Below are 18748 nucleotides of genomic sequence, written 5' to 3'. Positions count from 1 at the left end.
CCTGTAAAGCTTTTATGTCATGCTCTCTACACCTGCCATACCCAGTTAGGAGACTGTACAGAACATCTGTTGAGGCATGTGGGCTTTTTTCAGAACCCTGGACAGGTGGGGGCTTTGGTGAGCAAGTGGGACTTATGGCCCCACATAGAAAGAAGCTTTCTGTCACACCCCACTTATTTTAGAGAAACATGAACTGATTAGATGCAAAGTGCTCTCTGGCTGATCAGCTAAACTGTTTAAAAGCACCAATTCATTTCATCCAAAGTTGGAGCATACAATGGGAGTAACATTTGCACAACCTCTTTGGGTTGCCATGGTTCAGGCACTCCTGTCCCAGAGGAACAGCAGGATTACTCAGTAAAGTGGCCAAGAGGCTCAAGGGAACTCTGGAGGTGCTGCAGAAATCCAGTAGTTCAGGTGGGATAATCTGTCCTCAGGACAACCACAAGCCATGTTCTCTTCAATGTGGCCTTTAAGTCAGAGTGGCAAGAAGAAGGCCATTTTTAAAAAACAACGGTAGAGGAAGTCTCATGTAAAATCTTTCACAATCCTACTATCTACACATCACCATAGCTTCCCAATAACACATGTTCCCATTTGTATTTCTAAAACATTTTGAAAACTATCTATTATCTTTCTTTCACTTTATGTTTACTGTATGTTCTAATGTTTGTTGAACTTTTGCATAAAATCATGTCTTAGTTTGTGGTTGTGATGTAAAAACATATGATTAGTTCAAACATTATGATTATAGTAGGACCCTGTCTGTTGTTTGTACGCTGGCATTGGTCTGCTTTAAGTCACATGTCATTTCTGCAGTTAAATCTGCTTTGTGTTTTTTGAACGCAGTTCTCTGTCATAAAATATATGACAACATATATAGGGATATAAAATATAGGGACAACAGGATTCAGTCATGTCAATTGTATGCCTGTTTTGTTTATTTATTTCAATTCCAATCCTTTCATGCTGTTGTACCTATAAGAACTTAAAGAGAACATGTTCAAAGATTGAGGTGGGCTGTATACACTGGATTTTCTTTCCATCATGGAAAAGTAAATTTCTGAGTTAAATGTGGACTGGAAGTGGAAGGATTTCATGATCTCAGTAAGACTCATAGGAGTGCTTTCTGGAGAGTGGAGAGTGCTTTCATGGTCTCATATCCTGCAGAGTAATTTGTAATTTCTGGCTTCTCAGTACTCAGTGTTTTCTTCTGCATGAAAATAATTACTTACCATATTGTTTCCATTTCAAACAGCAAAGGTTTGAGCTTTCTGCCTGTGTGTTTAAATGTGAACAGAGTGTTCCTCATGCCCCCGGACGTAGATGATGCGTGTCCCCACTTCAGAGGGATGCTAGACACAGTCAGTGGACATGAAACAAGCAGAGTGGAGCTTGTTTGTGGACTGCCAAAAGTAATTAATCTCTTCTCTCAATGAAAATTAATCGGATTAAACCTTCTCCTGGCCCACTGAATCTGTCCCTGTGTAATGTGCGGACACTGAATCTCTTGCTGCTTCTCCATCCTGCGCCTGCTCCCGAAGTGCCTCGGTTATAAGCTGGATTCACTGGCTTCTCTGCAACAATGGGCAGCGCTGGGACGACGGAGTGTAATCACATTCTCCTGCTTGTCTGAATGCTTGTCTTTCATGGTTGGGGAAAGAGCTTTGGCCACTTGACCAGTGCTGTACTCCGACCTTTGCTAGGCATGCTGAAGAGCCTGGAGAGGAGGGTAGAGAGAGATTTGTTGATTAGAGCTTCATCTGTTTGTCTCTGGCCGCAGGTCAAACACATGTTCTCATGATGTTCTGACCTTTACAGCAGCGTTCAGATTAGCATTCTGTGCCCTGTGCCCCTCTTTTCCTGTAAGTGGGTTATGGGCTAACATCCTGAAGAAGCTGACTGTGAAACATCCACTTGTTCCTTAAGCCCCTGGATGTTTGATGGCTCCAAATGTTCCAGTCCTCGACTTATCTACACCCATGTTTAATTGTGACCTTGCAGAAATGCAAATGTTTTAAAGTTGCCTCTGACTAATATGTTCATTCAGGCATGTTCTGACCTACTTCCAACATTCCATGTTTCCTGCAGTTTTTAATTTTCATCACACTACAACACATTATGTTTTCTCAACTCTTTTATTAAGTAAAGCAAAGAACTTAAAAAACATACTCATGGCTTTCTGTTGACACACAGCTGGATGTGCAGTATTGGCACATACAGGATGGGTACATGACTCTGTGCATAAGCCTTATGCTGCATTCTGCCTATACAGCAATGCCAGTATCAGCAGTCATTGCTGCATAAGCAATCTGAAGTACTCTCATCTATTCATGTGTTTTCTGTGGAATGTAAGTTAAATTTATTTGTATAACATTTGATAATTTGCAGATATTTTTGTAAAACACATCTAAAATATTCAAAAGAAAATGCAGCTTGGGAAACTGAAACATTTTGGTGCTACTTGATATACTACTTGCTAGCATTTGCAATACCGCAAATCTGCGAGTGCCATACAATGCCATGAATCCTTGATGCTGATAGACTATAAGACCATGTATGATAGCTTCTGCAGCAGAGCCAAGGTAGTTTCCACTTTGTGTATCAATGCATGTTAAGGTATATTTTGTGTTGAAGCTATTAAAATAGGCAGTTATAAGAGTGTTACAAAGAGTTTCTAGTTTTCATAGATTTCTGTTGTTCCAGGTTGGTTGTGGGCTCAAACCCCTGCAAATACCATTGGTCCACAGTATAAGAAATATAAGATTCTGGAAGGAATTTTACTGAAGTAGAATAAATATTGCACCAAAATTATATGAAAAGGTGCAAAATGTTTTCTTAGTGACTCTTCTGTGTGTGCACCGTATCATTCTGAACATTAAAAAATATCACAACAGAACTAAACATTTTTAAATATATGTCCCTAATCACATCCATCCAGTCATTAACTCTTGACTATTCAGTCAAGGACAGTCAGGTTAACCCTCTGATGCATGACATATTGACTATACAGTCTTCCATGAGTGGGTCTTTTTGGACCCGTGTTTAAATCAATATGTTTTTATTCTACTTTTGTAATTTTGATTCAAAATAATGTTTAGTATGACACTTTCTGTGTTTTATTTCACACAAGTATTATTTCATGTTTGAAATATTTTCATTTTTCACTTTGGTTCAGGGTATACATGGTCGTTTTTGACAAATTTTCATTTTATCTTAATAGAAACCATTATATTATATATAATATTGCCTTATGTAGTATCATTGTTTTCAGGACAACCTGAACTTTATGAATTTACACTTAGTTTTTACCTTTGGACATACTGTGGCTGCATTTTGGACCTTGAGTCACAGAAAAATAAAATCCGATTTGGAAAGATGTAAATTTTTTCACTGTGAAAATGTCAAATATTCACAACAAATGGTTTTTGTTATTTAGAATTACAATATACAGTATACTGTAAATTTCTTAAACTGGTGTAAAAATATTGCAAACAACAAAGTTTTACAACATTATTAGCATGAAAATAAAGGCAATTCCTCATTTGTTTGTATGCAATTTTTGAAAAAAAAACATCATAGGTCAAAAATAGATGACAAAAACTGTGTAATTGTTTGGGGGAACAAGGTAAAAAAAAAAAAAGGTCTTTTGGACTATAGGAAAAACCTTGGCTCCCGGAGTTAGCCGTGGCTGTAAGCTGCTTACTACTAGCTGCTGGGGGAGTGGCTCTGCCTCACCCCGTAGTGATCGACTCCGCAGCGCCGTTATTCCCCTGCTTGGATCTCTGAGTAGCTGCCTCTCAGGCTGCCAGGATCTCATCGTACTCTCAGTCTGTGATACTCTTTGTCAGTTGATAATAAGAATGATCGATCAGTCAACGTCATCATAGAAATCCTCACTGCGCCCAGACTCCGGCTGCGTGTTCATGCTTCACATAATCCTTTATATACAGAACAGAAACCACTAAGCTAAAAACAAAGTGGATGCCACCGATCGCCCCGATATCCAAACCTTGCATCAATTTTGCGATCTCACTGCTTTTGCCGCTACTCCGTTTTCGCTTCTCTATCACCATAACTTGAGAAACCTTACTTCGTTTCTTAGCAACAAAATACAGTACATAATTATTTGTTCAATATGTGAGATTTCTAATAACAAAGGTTTATGTTGCGTTTATTTTTTTTATGTTTGGTAGCTCATTTCGTGTCACATTCCCAGAAAAGCCGGTTTTTAACATGTCTCTGACATTCTGAAAAATATGGTTTGCTTATTTTAGCATAACTCCGGTTTTACTTGGCCTATTAGCACAATTTAAAAACTGGTGAGTAGTTTAAAATGTGCACTTTAAGCACAAGTTGAAAATGAGACTGGGGGAGTCTTGCCACTACGTCGCCGCAAATCAGACCTGTAAAAAAGATGGGGTAGTGGTATAAAACATGCTATTTATGAAAATGTGTAAATTAAAAATTTGAATTGCATGATATCAATAGCATGTTTGTTGAGGAATGCCTGGAATATTATGGAATATCATGGAATATTTTCAGCTGTTAGCCAGAAACATCAAAATGAATGGAAACAAAAGCTTGGCTAACACGTCTGTGTGAAATGAATCTACGAGCTTCACTTTCTAAAGCAAAATTACTGAGGAGAAATCATGATGACATGTTACTAAGATGCATGTATAAAATATTTATCTTGATTTTCAAAGCTGAAAATAAACCATTTGTAACTGTCTGTAATAATTTTACTACAGTCAGGGAAGGTGGTGGATGATGATTCAGGACATCAAACAGGCTGAACATTCTGAAAGAATTTAGCTGCATGTCCAGCACCATAATAAGCTACATAATTATAAAAAAGACAGATGTTGTTGATGTAGGTCACACACTAGGGACCGATAAGAGCCCACTTACGTGGTATTAGTAAAAAAAAAATATAGAGGGAACAGAGCACTTCTAAAAGCTAAACTAACTAAAAACATCAAGTAAAAATCCACAGCTTACATGTTCTTTTTCATTCAGAAGCTTTCCCCAGGCAGGAAAACTAATCCCAATAAATCAAACCCTTAATACCAGGGTGATAGTCTTCTTCTGCATCAGTTCTAAGAGGAAGCCTCATCAAGATGTTTTATTCCAAAATGCATAATGTTTAAAAAGCTATAGAAATTCAAAGACGTGTTGCTGTTCTTGTGTATGAATGAAACCACTGTAATCATAGAAACAAACCTGACAGAACTCTTAACAGTAAAAGAATCACAGTTCTGCTGCCATCCATACAGAGGGGATCTGAGCTGATGAAGATGTTTTCAGCCTGACAACTGCTTTTATAAGCTGTGATATCTGTGGAAGCCCTGAACTGAGACCTCGGCACAGTCCAAGGTTTGTCCATATTATCTACATGTTTATTTATTCATGGACAAGCAGAATGAACATGAATGAAGCTGAGTTTGAAAGGAAATCCTAAGCTGTTTAACTCTGAGTTATTTCAGAATCAGTTTCAGAATTATAAACCTTTTGTTGCAGACACTAGGGATTCTTATCAGCCTCTGTGTCTCACTGCATTTACACCAACACAGCCACCATCAACGCGGAGCAGTCTGAGGGGGTTTTCTATGCCTGGGAATAAATATACAGATCCAGACAGTTCACACTGGATCACCATATAATAGAAGGTAGAACAGCTGCTTTTTAATTTCTGCACTCATTTCATATGAGTGCAGAACTTGATGAAGCTGCCTAAACCCTCCACTCAGGGGGCTCTACTTAGAGCTTGGGTGCTCTAGTGCCAGTGTGGGAACTAGAGGATCTTTAGGATTATCTTTGGGACAGTTTTGGAGTCTCAACCCCAAATACTCCAGTGACCAGTGGGACTGTTGAGGCCAGGACTTTTCTTTTTCCTCTCTGAACCCAGGGAATCTGATACGCTTTATGTCCCGTCTTTCTGATCATGCATGAAAGCAACACTTACAGTCAATACTCCAGTAGAGATTCCTGTGACAGATGGAAGAACACAAATAAACAAGAGTCTTGGTCATTATAAAAGTCTGCACAAGTTTTACTTTACTTTTTCCTTAAAAAATGAGGAAACGCCTATTTAACATCTTTTTTTTCATCTTGTAAAAGCAATGTTCTGTTGAACATCAGCAGTGTGTTATATTTGCAAAACAGAAAAACAGTAGACTTATGGCTATTTTTTGTTCTAGTGTCTTCATACACACCATAATTATGTGCTTTTTGGGTTAATAAATATGTTTAAAAACATTTAATTCAGAAAAATTAAACTGGAAAAAGTGGAATTTTTGAAGAAAATAAAACAATTGGGATAATAATAAAACTGATTTATTATGGTGCTACATAAGTCTATATTGTATAAACAATGCATAAATAAACTGACCATATTTGTAGAACAATAAAGACTGCTTTAGAAATGGGCAGAAGTTGGAGAGGAGCTCTTTTTAAGCTTCCGTCATTAACGTTGTTCAATAGTTCTACCTGCTAAGAGTTCAGATCCCATCCATATTTACTTTATTTGTTTGTTGTCAGTCCTGTAACAGACTGGCAACCTGTCCAGGGTGTACCCCGCCTCTTGCCCGAAATGTCTCGCTGGAGACAGGCACCAGCACCCCTCCCAACCCTATTAGCGAAAAGGTGTAAGGAAAATGGATGGATGGATGTTTGTTGTCAGTGTTGTGAGTGCATTCATTTCAAGGCTGGCAGACTGAAAGAGGAAATAAACTGGTGTCTCCTGTTTAATTCTTGCCAACTGTCTTTTCCTTCCAATTGCACGCAGCTGAAACACCGCCAAACATCAGAATGTCGTATGGGTCCATCGATGGAGGATCCTTTGGCAGCCGAAACCCGTTTGGGGGCCCCACCAGGCAGGGCTATCAGCCAGTAGGTAAGGGCAAGTTCTGCTTCATCAAATGACTGTGCCTCTTCATGCTGCACATGAAAAGTTTCTTCACATTGCATTTTAGAGCTTCAGGACTCAGCAAATCACAGTGAAAAAAGAAATTAATTGAACTTCACTGAATTGCTTCAATTGGTAAGAAGTTTATCCAACTTAATGCATTAAGCTGGTTTAACTTGATAAATTTAAGTCAGTCTTATTCAAATCATGTAAGACTGATTTGAGTAAGTCTCAAATCAGTCTTACATGAGACTGATTTGAGTTTTATTTGAATTTATTTGAACTTCAAATAAGTTCAAATAAAAACTTATTTGAAGTTTTTATTTACTTGAAATAAAACCTAAACTAATAAAGTATTTTTCTGGCTCAGGCTGCCTTTATTTGAGAGTAGTTAGACAGGAAAGTTGGTAATGAAAGAGAGGGAAGACATGTGGCAAAAATAAAATAATATGCGAAATAAAAGTATCAGACAAAAGCAATCTGAAAACTGTATTATTCCCCTTTATTCCCCTTAATAAAAACCTTCAGATGTCATCTAGTTAGCATACAGATTTTTAGCTCTGTGTCATTTAGTTCCAGTATAAATGCAGCTTTTCTGTTTCTGGTCAGTTGGTTAGCGACAAACCAGCATCATGAAGATCCAGCAGACAGGTCAGGGAGAACAATGTGAGGAAGTTTAAAGCAGGGTTAGGTTGATAAGCAAAATCATTGACCTCTCAATGAACACCATTCAATCCACCATCTGAAAACAGACAGAACATGACTCAACTGGAAGCCTATAGAGAAAATGCGTCCAACTAAACTAGTTGAAAGTAATCAGTTAAAGCACAGTATTATGTGATTTCCAGGCACCACAATACCAAAATCAAGTAATCTTACCTTCAGTTGTTTTGGAAAGCTATATGTGTCAAATATGACTTGAAAGAAGCTTGACTTTGTAATTTAACACATTGAAATTAGACTTTTGTCTAAACTCCTGCTCTTTCTTAAACTTTGCCTTCAAGAAATCATCAAAGCATCACTCCTCTATTAACTCTTTAGAAATTATTTTTACAGCGTTTCACTGAGAAGTAACTGACATATCAAACTCAGCAGATGCACAGGTCCACCAGGTGTTTACTAATTCCTGCTGGCTAGTTTGAAGGAGCTCAGTGGGAGAATTGAAGAGGAGGGCTGCTCTGTGAGGTGGAGGCTTGGAAACTGCATCTCTTATAAGTAGCTACATTTACAAGGAAGCACTAGGTCCAACTAAGTGTTTGGCACAGCTGAATGGTTTAAAGTATTTCCCAAACATGCATGACAGAATCAAGGCAACATTCCAGGTATGAGTTTGATGAGGGAATAAGAATATAACATGAATTTTACATAATACCACCCATTTAAAAAAATATATGATTACTGATATTAATCTACTGATCATCCCATTGTCGAAATTTTGTTGCATACGGCTCAGGACAATGTTTTGAGGTTCCAATGTTGTGAGGTTACTCCAGAATAAAATAAAATACTGTATAAAATATGAATATAAATATGAATATAAAATATAAAGTTCAGGACTGACAGTAAAATGGAAGTTATTTAGCTATGTATATGTGCAAGGTATGAAGTGGAGACCAGTTTTTGAGTGCAGTCCAGTTAAGAGTTCAGCAGTAAGATCACAATTTCACTTTCAGAAACTGTGAACTTTTCTAACAAATGTAAAATAGGAGAATCCATTCTAAACTTGCTTTTCACCAGATGTTTCTGTCATCACTGTGGTTTCATCAGAATCCACCTGAAGTCACCGTTGTTCCAGCCTTCAGAAGCAAACAGTCAAACTCACGGATTATTAGTAAACACATTTGTCATTCATGAAAAAATGAATAATTCAAGCAATCTGAACCACATGAGATGAAAAGCAAATAAATACATCATCACATAAACCGGAAGTAGAAATGAAAAGAAAATACATTTGATTTTCTTCTATCAATACATTCACTGAGTGTAAAATTATAGAGGATATGTTCAAAAATGTTTTACAAGTCTTAATGTGAAAAAAAGGTTTCCTGAACATATTCTGAAGTCATGTGGGCTAGGTAGTAAAAGAGACATGGACAGGAGAGCTGTGATGTTTTATTCACAGCATGACATACTAAAGGTTTGAGTCAGGAGAAACCATTTTTATGTTTAGTTGAATCATAGTTTCAGATTCCCCACACAGACACGTCTGAGAAAGGCAGTTCATTTTTCAGACAGTCAGCTTTGAGCTTCAATTAGATGCTGAATGGTTGAGAGGAATTCATCAGTTCTACAATAAAAGTCATATTTGAAGCAGTAGATGGGAGTGTGTGCTTGTGTGTGTGAGCTGATGCTCTCATGCAGAGGTCACAGGTTTTCTAAAGGGTTAAGCGGTGTGAAAAGCAGCTTCATTGGATTTGATCCTCTTGGTGCTTTCATTAGCCTTGTAATGGGGTAGGAGTGAGACAAAAGCCTGGAGGGAAAACATGTTCAGCCAAGCTACAGGTATATGTGTGTAAAACAGATTTTCTCTGACCAACTGAGAGAAACTCAATGCATGCAAGGCTGGAAGCAGAACTGTTCTAGCTGTGGGAAGAACGGCTGTGGATTTTAGCTTCTTGCTGGGCAGACTGCCTGACAGTTGGGTGGTTGGTCGACCTCTCTTTCAAAAAACATGTTTCTAACTTTTGGGAGAACAATAATTTTCATTTTTCTTTAAATAATTTACAAACAGAAGGGATTTTCTTTATTTTCCTCTGTCACCACAGAGAGGCAGCTGCATAGACACCTGCTCTAGAGCCTTCTCAAGACAGTTTGAAACTTGCTGAAGAACATCCACATTATGTTAATATTTGTAAAGACTGTACACTCCAGAGGAAATGAGAAAAATTATTTACATATAGAGGAAATCTTTAATTGTTCTTTGGTGGGTGAATTCCCAGTGCAGAAAAGCAAAATATATAAAAATAGAAGAACACGGAAAGACCATCATTAAAAATAAATCACAACAAATGAGAATACAAACAAGTTGCCACCTCAAGAGGAGGCATCACTGCCACACTACAGAGCACATGCAGCTGATCTGTGGTGTAAACAACAGGACATTAGCTGATCACTGGATCACCAGACACACAAACAGTAAATACAAAGACAAACCAAAGTGATTCCAAACCTTTCACCTAATTTTCAGAGAGCTGTTCCACAAAACCAGGACAGTCACTTAAGCTAGAATTTTCTGGATATCCTGGTTTACGTTAGCCTGGACTCTTGTTTCACAAAAAAACAATAGCAAGTAAGTTACCATGACAATGTACTGTATCTTGTGCAGCTAGCCTGCTCCAGACCAGGCTAATAGCCAGACTTAGTTAATGCTAGAGCCTTATCTGGTCAGTCAGATGAGGCCAGTCAGTCAGAAACCTATTATTTCTTTGCTTTGTCTGGCTGAATGGAATCAATTACAGGGTAATGAATCAGACCTTGCTTTACCTAAAATAAAAAAAAATATCCTGAAATGCAAAACATTTCAGGATAATTCTTGAAATGTGCTTTATTAGTTTATTATAAATGAATAAAACACCAACCTCTCACAAACATGTCTTATGTGGGGTTAAACACAACCCACATATGGAGGCCTTAGTCTTCAATGAGGGCGTTGCAGATTTGAATCCTGGCCTGGTGACCTTTGCTGCATATCTACCCTCTCTCTCATTACCTACTTTCCTATCCTAGCATTTTCAAACAAAGGCCACTAGAGCCAAACAAAACCTTTATGAAAAAACATGCCTTGCTTACCAATCTCTGCAGTTTTGTAAAAGGCTAAGTTTTATAAAGCTTTAAAGCTTTATTTCTTTCTCCATATATAGCTATATCTACTGTATATATATATATAGATATATACATACATATCTATCTATCTATCTATCTATCTATCTATCTATCTATCTATCTATCTATCTATCTATCTATCTATCTATCTATCTATCTATCTATCTATCTATCTATCTATCTATCTATCTATCTATCTATCTATCTATCTATCTATCTATCTATCTATCTATCTATCTATCTTTATATATATATATATATATATATATATATATATATATATATATATATATATATATACAGTACAGACCAAAAGTTTGGACACAATTTCTCATTGAATTCAATGAGAAAGTGTGTCCAAACCTTTGGTCTGTACTGTATAGATAAGATAGATAGATAGATGCAATTTTCTCATTGAGTCACAAAATTTTATTTTCTGTATCATGAACAATAAAACATGAAGTTAGTGTAGTTTCTTTTAAAACTTATTGCTTTATGATCTGTCAGACATTCAAAGTCGAGAGCGCTCCTGAAAGTTAACTGTAATGACAGTGAGGCAGCTCAGATGGGTTCATAATTTTGTTCCTAAGCTCTCGTTAGGAACTAAATAAAACCACATGGAGAAGGGATTGAAAGGCCCATAACTTGGATCAAGTAGGCTGGATGATGAATTTACCATTCTATGAGACACCGGACATTAAACATTGTGTTCACATTGTGTTCAAATATCCAGCAAGGTTGTTATGGAAACCAAAGAAGTCCCACACATTATTAAAACTAAAGCTAGCAATCTATGAGCAGCATAGCAAATAAGTAAGGGTAAAATATTTATTTGTTAGACTTTTGCTACTTTGAGGATAGAACAGCAAAAAGGGATAACACACACCCACACACACACACACACACACACACACGCACACACACACACACACACAAACACACACACACACACACACACACACATGCAAATTTTATTGAAATTACTTTTCCAAACAAGCGTACATCCAGACTTTGCTCTTTCTTTTAAATGTTCTATAGAGGCTATCCAAGAGAAGCTTCACACACATTCTATACATGTGTTGTTCAACTTTCCTATCTACTATATTTCACAGCCTATCAAACTACCAATGAAATGTATGTAGGTTTCAAAATTTGAAGAAGATGAAATTGCTTGCATATCATTATGGCATTTAGCAAATACAAACATTTTTGGGAAGTGGAACAGAATTTTTTTCTGACTTTTCCTGCTTTACTGACTCAAAGTGCTTTACACTACTGAGTCATTCACCCAATCACACTGACTGTGGACACATTTATACACTAATACACAGATTCGCAACATGGAGTTAAGTACTTTGCCCAGGAGAAGAACAACATGTGACAGGAGGAAGCTAGAATCCAATCAACAACCTTTCCATTTCTAGACTACAGTACTGTACTCTGTCCACTAAGCCACAGTCAGTAATCTGATATGTAAATATCTGGTTTCAGCTGTGTATTTTTGTTGAGTGCCAGACATGTGTGTCACAATTTACATCTGTATGTCCAATTCAATCACTTTCTTCACTCTGCCTCACTAACTCATTATGGTCTAGTTTAGCAGTTCATTAAGGAAGAAAGGGAGGTTCTGTCACAGGAAAAGAAGAAAAGACCCTCACAGTGGCTTTTTGTCTATAGACTGCAGAGACTGTAAGCATACAGTACATCTGCCTTTGATTTAGTACGGCCGTCAGCTTCTCTCTTAAAATCACTTCTGCTGTAGCCAGGCAGATGGAAAGCTAAGTCTCTAGAAAGGCTTCCTTTCATCGTAGTGGAGCCTGGGTACATTATGAGGGGTATGTGTGGAGGTGATGTGAAGAGAATGTAGGCGGGATGGGGAGTAGAGCAGGAGCCTGTCAGATTTACCGGCTGTTGCTCAGGCTGATCTGAGGGGGAGCTCAGAAAATGATCAAAGCACAGGTTAAGTCTCTAATAGAGCTGTCGATTAGGCTAATCTCTCCACCCTCTCTCGGCAAACGCTCCCAGCCCTCCACCGTCTCTCTCTGTCTGAGAGGCAGCATGTCAGCACCAACACAGCCCAGCATCTCATGCATGATGGCATGACAACACAGTTTTCAGTGTCAACACATATTGACGAGCCATATGCTGTTCTGATTAATGCGAGATTAAAAATAAAAGTAGACCAGATACATTACAGAATTTGTAATCGGTAGCTGAACAGCATCAAATAGCTGTTACAGTATGTAATAGTTTATGTTCATATTATTTGTTTTTAACTGAACAGGGATGTTTAATGAGGTCTGAGTCGTACCAGCTGGTCCTGAGTGCATATGGGCCACACTGGGGAGTATTATTTTTTTTAAACTGACTTTTTTGAGCTTTACATCATGTTATGTTGTTATTCCCTCATCAAAAACATACATTCTGTGTTACTTTTATTCCTTCATGCATGTCAAAGACATCCTTGAAATCCTTCCAAGGCACCTTCACCCCTCTGCTAGGTGCTGCTGGCACTAGTCTGGAGGAGCTAACACCTGGTGGAACTACATGTCTGCTGAGCTTAAAATAGAAACTACTTCTCAGTCCCGCAGTCCTAAAGACAGTTGTAAAGGGCATCATGTTGTGATGATGTGTTGAAGCCAAAGTTTTAGAAAGAGCAGAAGCTTCTTAAAGACACAGAGGCCATTTTCAAGGCAACTGAGAAGTCAGTTTCTGTGACATATACAGTAGATACTTGATTGTGGTGGAAAACAATACCCTTTAATATGCACACATACATTCATCTCATTCATGTAACACAAATAGAATGTTCCTACATGATGGAAATGTATTAATCAAACAATATCAAAACAAGTGGGTTCCCCACCATCACCCAACAACCACCGCTACATGTGTTTTCTTAGAAAAGGATGGGGCAAGCTCAGAAAATGGGTTAGAGGAGATAAAATACACTGGATAAAATTATAATTATTATAGTTATTAAACCAAATTGAACAATCTGGTTCTTTGGAGAGAAGTACCCTGAAGTAAAAATAGCGTTTTCTCAGAAAAATGAAATGAGTACATTTATTGTCCTTCCTTTCTTCAAATACACCATAGATGGCATTGCCTGAATTTTTTATGAATGATTATGAGTAATTCATGAGTCAATGCAATATTATGTATATATACAGGGTTAACAACTGTTTGCAATCAAATGATCATGTAACATGTGAAATGTATAAAAATAATATAAGGTTTTTCATTGTGGACTTTTAAAAATGATAAATCAAATTCTAGTTGATATGAAAATGTCATTTCTATGCTTGAGTAGTAGTCAGGAATATCTAGATTAGATTATATAATTATTTTCACTTCAAAAAATAGTTGAAATTCTACAACTAAAAACAAGTTTACCTCAGCTGGAAGAGAGAGAAAATCTGCTGACCTCAGAATCCCAACGTTCTTCCATCTTGGCGGGTAAACGGAATCCCACCTGACCGTCTGCGGCAGAAGAAGCAGCCCGCCGTTGGACCTGACCCGTCCATTGCTCCACATGGTTAGCTGCCTTTGATGAGCACCCAGGACATGTGGGTCTGCTTTATTAAGCTGTAATGAAGCACGAGGCTGGGCTGGATGTGACAAAGCTGTGATGAACGCTCGCTCCTTCAGCTCCATGCTCTGCTGATGGGCAGTAAGTGGCCAAAGTGGGCCACGTGTCAGACATCCACGCTCAGATTAATGGACCGACTGAGATACCATTGATCCAAGCTTCTGTGGCCCTGCATCATAATACACAGCTGTGTTAACCTCAGCTTGAGTTTGCCTTGTAGATCCCAACATTACATCCTGGGTGAATGACTGCTGCCTTTCTAACTGCCTGATGACTTCAGGCATTCAAAAACAGTTGCAGAATAAACTGTTGATACTTTCTATGAACTCAGCTTGGAGGCTCTGGGTTTTTAGAGAATGCTGTTAGTTTATTGTGCGATTATTAGGTAAAGATCAGGTTATTTCATTTCAAAGTTTACTTTACTAAATCATCTCTGCTGCCTGGATAGGGACCTTTTAGCATGTCATTAAAAATATGAGACTAGCATACAGCTAGTAGTGGCTTCAGTCAGAGGCTTTCTGAGAGTCATTGCAAGCCTGACTGCTACTGAAGATCCTTCCTGCCCACAGCATCACCATCCACAACGACTCTTTGAAGATACTTGGATGATATGAGTGACGACATTTCATTTCCCTTTGGGACAGATAAAGTCTTTTTGAATTGAGTTGAGCAGAATGAGGTTGATGTGAGTGTATCTGTATGAATATGATATAAAGACAATGTCTTGTGACACAAAGGGCAGCCAAGATGCCTCTTCAGTTCTTGACAAGCATAAAAAAGGGACCCAAGGTCTGTAGAAAGTACTTTAAGTGAGAGGAGCAGTGTGATCTATTTCATCTCATTCAGATTGTTCAGGAAAACTAAAAGATGATTTGTCTGGGGCAGAGATGTGAGAGCAACCATGAGCTGTGTAAAGTGTTTTCATTTAAACAATATGTAGGGCTTCTTCTCATAATGGACTTATTTAACCAGGAATCTGGTTAAATAAAGATCTATTTTTCCACACAGAACCAGCCCAAGCAGCACACCTGTATAATACACACATAATAATTGAACAATACAATCTGCTTATATGTAATAATTTACACATAAGCAATATGTAAATTAATAATATTTACAGTAATCACTCAAAATTACAGCATAAATACCACAGATGACCACTGTGTGAAAATGCTGAGCTAGAGAGCGACAATCCCAACTTCAGAATGTGGGAGGAAAGAAAAAGTGGAGCTCCAGTCAGGCTTAAAATTTACCATCCAAACTCATAATTGATGACATCAAGCTCTGACACAGAATTTAAATCAGTTTAGTTCAGTTTTTTTTTATTTTTAATAATCCACAGATCTTTAGTAATTAATGTGTCTCATATTGTGCAGCTGCATGCATGCATGCTGCTGCTGTGTGTCTGTTCCATGGAAAACTAAAATGCTACAATCAACAATACTCAGCAGTTTTGATGGCTTTATTCCGTATCCAAGAAAATAATTTTGAGAAAAAAATATTTCTACCATGTAACATGCTTAACAGTCTGCCACAACAAACCTCTACCTTACAAATCCTCTGTTTCTTTCAGGGTAGTTTTCTGGTAGATTTCAAATAGCATTTGTTTAAGTAGTTTCTGGTTCCGTCAGTGGAAATACACCCAGTCATGTTTTCTGGGGAAACTCCAGAGAAATGGAGATCTGCAAAGATGTTTCCTCAGATGTATGGGAGATGCATCTGAGCAACATCCTTGTGTGTTATATAGAATAGAATAGAATAGAATAGAATAGAATAGAATAGAGTAGAATAGAATAGAATAGAATAGAATAGAATAGAATAGAATAGAATAGAATAGAATAGAATAGAATAGAATAGAATAGAATAGAATAGAAGTACTTTATTCATCCCAGCAGGGAAATTACTTCGCAGTTACAGCATAGAGACAAGGCACAATAACAACTACCACTGAGTAGTAGTAGTAGATAAAATTAAAAAAAAAAAAAATTAAAAAAAAGTGTATGATGTGAAGACTAGACCATCACTATTACAGGACAAGCCTTTGGAGCCACTTTACCTCAGAGACTGGATTGAACTTTTTTGGACAATAAAAATGTCTGATCAGTGAGGAGACAACCAGTGACCCGGACTATAATGAGATGGGAGCTCCTGATTAGACTCCTCTCTGATTTGAGAGTATAATTGTACAGGTTGCAGATTGTCTGAACCATGGCATTGATGATAATTTATCCCCAGCATGGAGGGGCTGCCGCCCAGTTCAGAACAAGACATGAAGGCACTTTGTTTTGATTATTCTGTTCTTTTAAAAAGAGAGAGAGAAGCGAACTTTACTGATGATCATCAATCAGTTCACTGCAGTGCACTGCATTAGCAATTTTAGATATGCTAAGTAAAAATATACTTCACAGCTTTCTTTATTATTTATTCACTTTTTCTCTGCAGAAGCTCTGATTAATTTCATTTAAATTTTCTTTTCTTTTGATTTTATTTACTAAAACATAAACAATAGTTAATGCTTTGTTATCAAATGTGATTAGATAATCAGTTATTTTCAATTGAGTTATTTATGTAATATTTTTGTTAAAGGGGAGGGACTACGTTTGTCTTTTTTTCAGGCACATAGTGCATTTTATTCCACTGTCAAGTAACTACAATACTTTGTGTAGAAGCCTAAATTCAGTTTTTGTTCATTCAGACTTTAGGATAAGCTATGTTCATATTTGTTTATTTGGATAAAAATGATAACTAGTTAAATCTATTGCATAGTAATTTACTATATTTGACTACACTAAAGTCTCGAAAATTTGCATATCTAATTGGAATTAAGGATTTGAGGGTGTGGCTAGCCAGAGTCAGTTGGGCAGTTGGAGTGGAGCCATACAGTTTTTTGACCTCACTCTCTTTCCTTTTAAATTGTCGTTTCTCTTTATTTTTTGTGGAAAGGTAACCTTTGTACCATTTTTATTATTATTTCTGAAGTAAACCATTCAACTATATTAAGAGGATCCAGTCCCTTCTTTTGGTTTTGTCGTTTTCGTCATCAAGTGGATCGAATGGGAAAGATGGAGAGTGTCAAGCTTATGGCTTCATTATTTAGGAAATTACACTTTGAGTTTTAAAAATGCTGTATACATACCAAAAACAAATTATATGTTTCTCTCTTTAACCGTTAAGAGGTTGAGAATCCAAAAGTGACAGGAGACAGACCTTTGAGTTCTGAAGGAACAACTATTACAATTTAATGTCTTAATCATACATAACTTCTGGTTGCACATGTATTTTTCTCCATGCATCTATTTTTGACTAGAAGGAAGGCTTCTAGTTGTGATTATTACTCATTTAAAGAGTGTTGATCTTCAGACCAGAATAGCTTTTAAACTGTTGAAGATAATTTTTTTCTGGTTAAGAAATCCTCCTGAATTTCTCACACTTAACAAAATAAATAATTGAATTTCTTAATTTTACAGCACATGGAATGAACAGGCTTCACAGCAGATGTAATCACAGATACATTATTATCAATTTTTATTATCTGGCATCTGTTGTGTAGCGTGATTTATTTTATAGGAGAAACATAAATGGAAGATAAATTAGCTTTATGTTAAATGTGTGGTCGTTCTGATTTAATCAGTGTTTTTCAGTTGGAAAACCAACCTTTTGTATGTATGTTATTACACTGTAACAGTTATCAGCTGACTGCTCATTATTACCTAAAGAGTTTATCAGGGATGTGAAGTTAATGATGTTCAGTCAGAATGTCACGGTACTCGCACACGTACTTTTCAAATGTCTTTTTTATGTTTGACTTTTGCCTGCCTGCCTCAATGACACACTAACATTAATTACCTTATTTCTTTTCACACTGTTGAGTATTTTAACATGTCCATCATTTTGTAGATATGAGCTCATGATGATGTCAGAATGAAGATTATTTTGAGTAGTTAATAGTTTGCAGTATTTGGTTAAAGTGTGGGTTGGTGTGTTTTTGCATGGAGCTTATGAGGGTCATGATATGTATTGCAGCTTCAGACCATTAACACCGCACCTGTCATTTAGCCATGACGTCCTTCTGAACAGGAAGAATCCAGCCCACAGATTCCAACCTAATGATTCTGTCTGTTGCATGATCATTACTACAAAGGGAACCTTCATCAGAGGTGGTCTTCCATGTCTATTATTCATTTTGAAACAATAGATCTATGTAGGATAAATTCTCAAAAAAATTAATTATAGGGTGCTTTACACAAAGACAATTAAGAGAGAACATTAAGTTATTTGCTGCATAGTTCAGCCATCCAGCCATCCAGAAAGTGTCACAGCTCAACAGAATGCTAGGCCAGCGGTAGCTTCAACACTGCGAGATGATAACACCAAAAGCTGAAATAATAGCAAATAATACATGGTTTAAGAGGGGAAAGAGAATG

The 18748-nt window shown here is 37.2% G+C and overlaps 1 protein-coding gene across 1 annotated transcript in view; it reads left to right on the top strand.

Moving 5' to 3' along the window:
- tsnare1 (t-SNARE domain containing 1) overlaps nt 1-18748 on the top strand; it is a 122806-nt gene that overhangs the window by 35075 nt on the left and 68983 nt on the right. Inside the window, exon 2 of the mRNA XM_023330947.1 lies at nt 6791-6898. Coding sequence (XP_023186715.1) covers nt 6814-6898 — 85 coding nt within the window. The 5' untranslated portion in view covers nt 6791-6813. The remainder of the gene's footprint in view (nt 1-6790; nt 6899-18748) is intronic.

The sequence above is a fragment of the Xiphophorus maculatus genome, chromosome 3 (genome assembly GCF_002775205.1).
Source record: "Xiphophorus maculatus strain JP 163 A chromosome 3, X_maculatus-5.0-male, whole genome shotgun sequence".
Taxonomy (NCBI): domain Eukaryota; kingdom Metazoa; phylum Chordata; class Actinopteri; order Cyprinodontiformes; family Poeciliidae; genus Xiphophorus; species Xiphophorus maculatus.
Note: the sequence above shows the minus strand (reverse complement) of the source record. Positions and strands in the feature narration are given on the sequence as shown.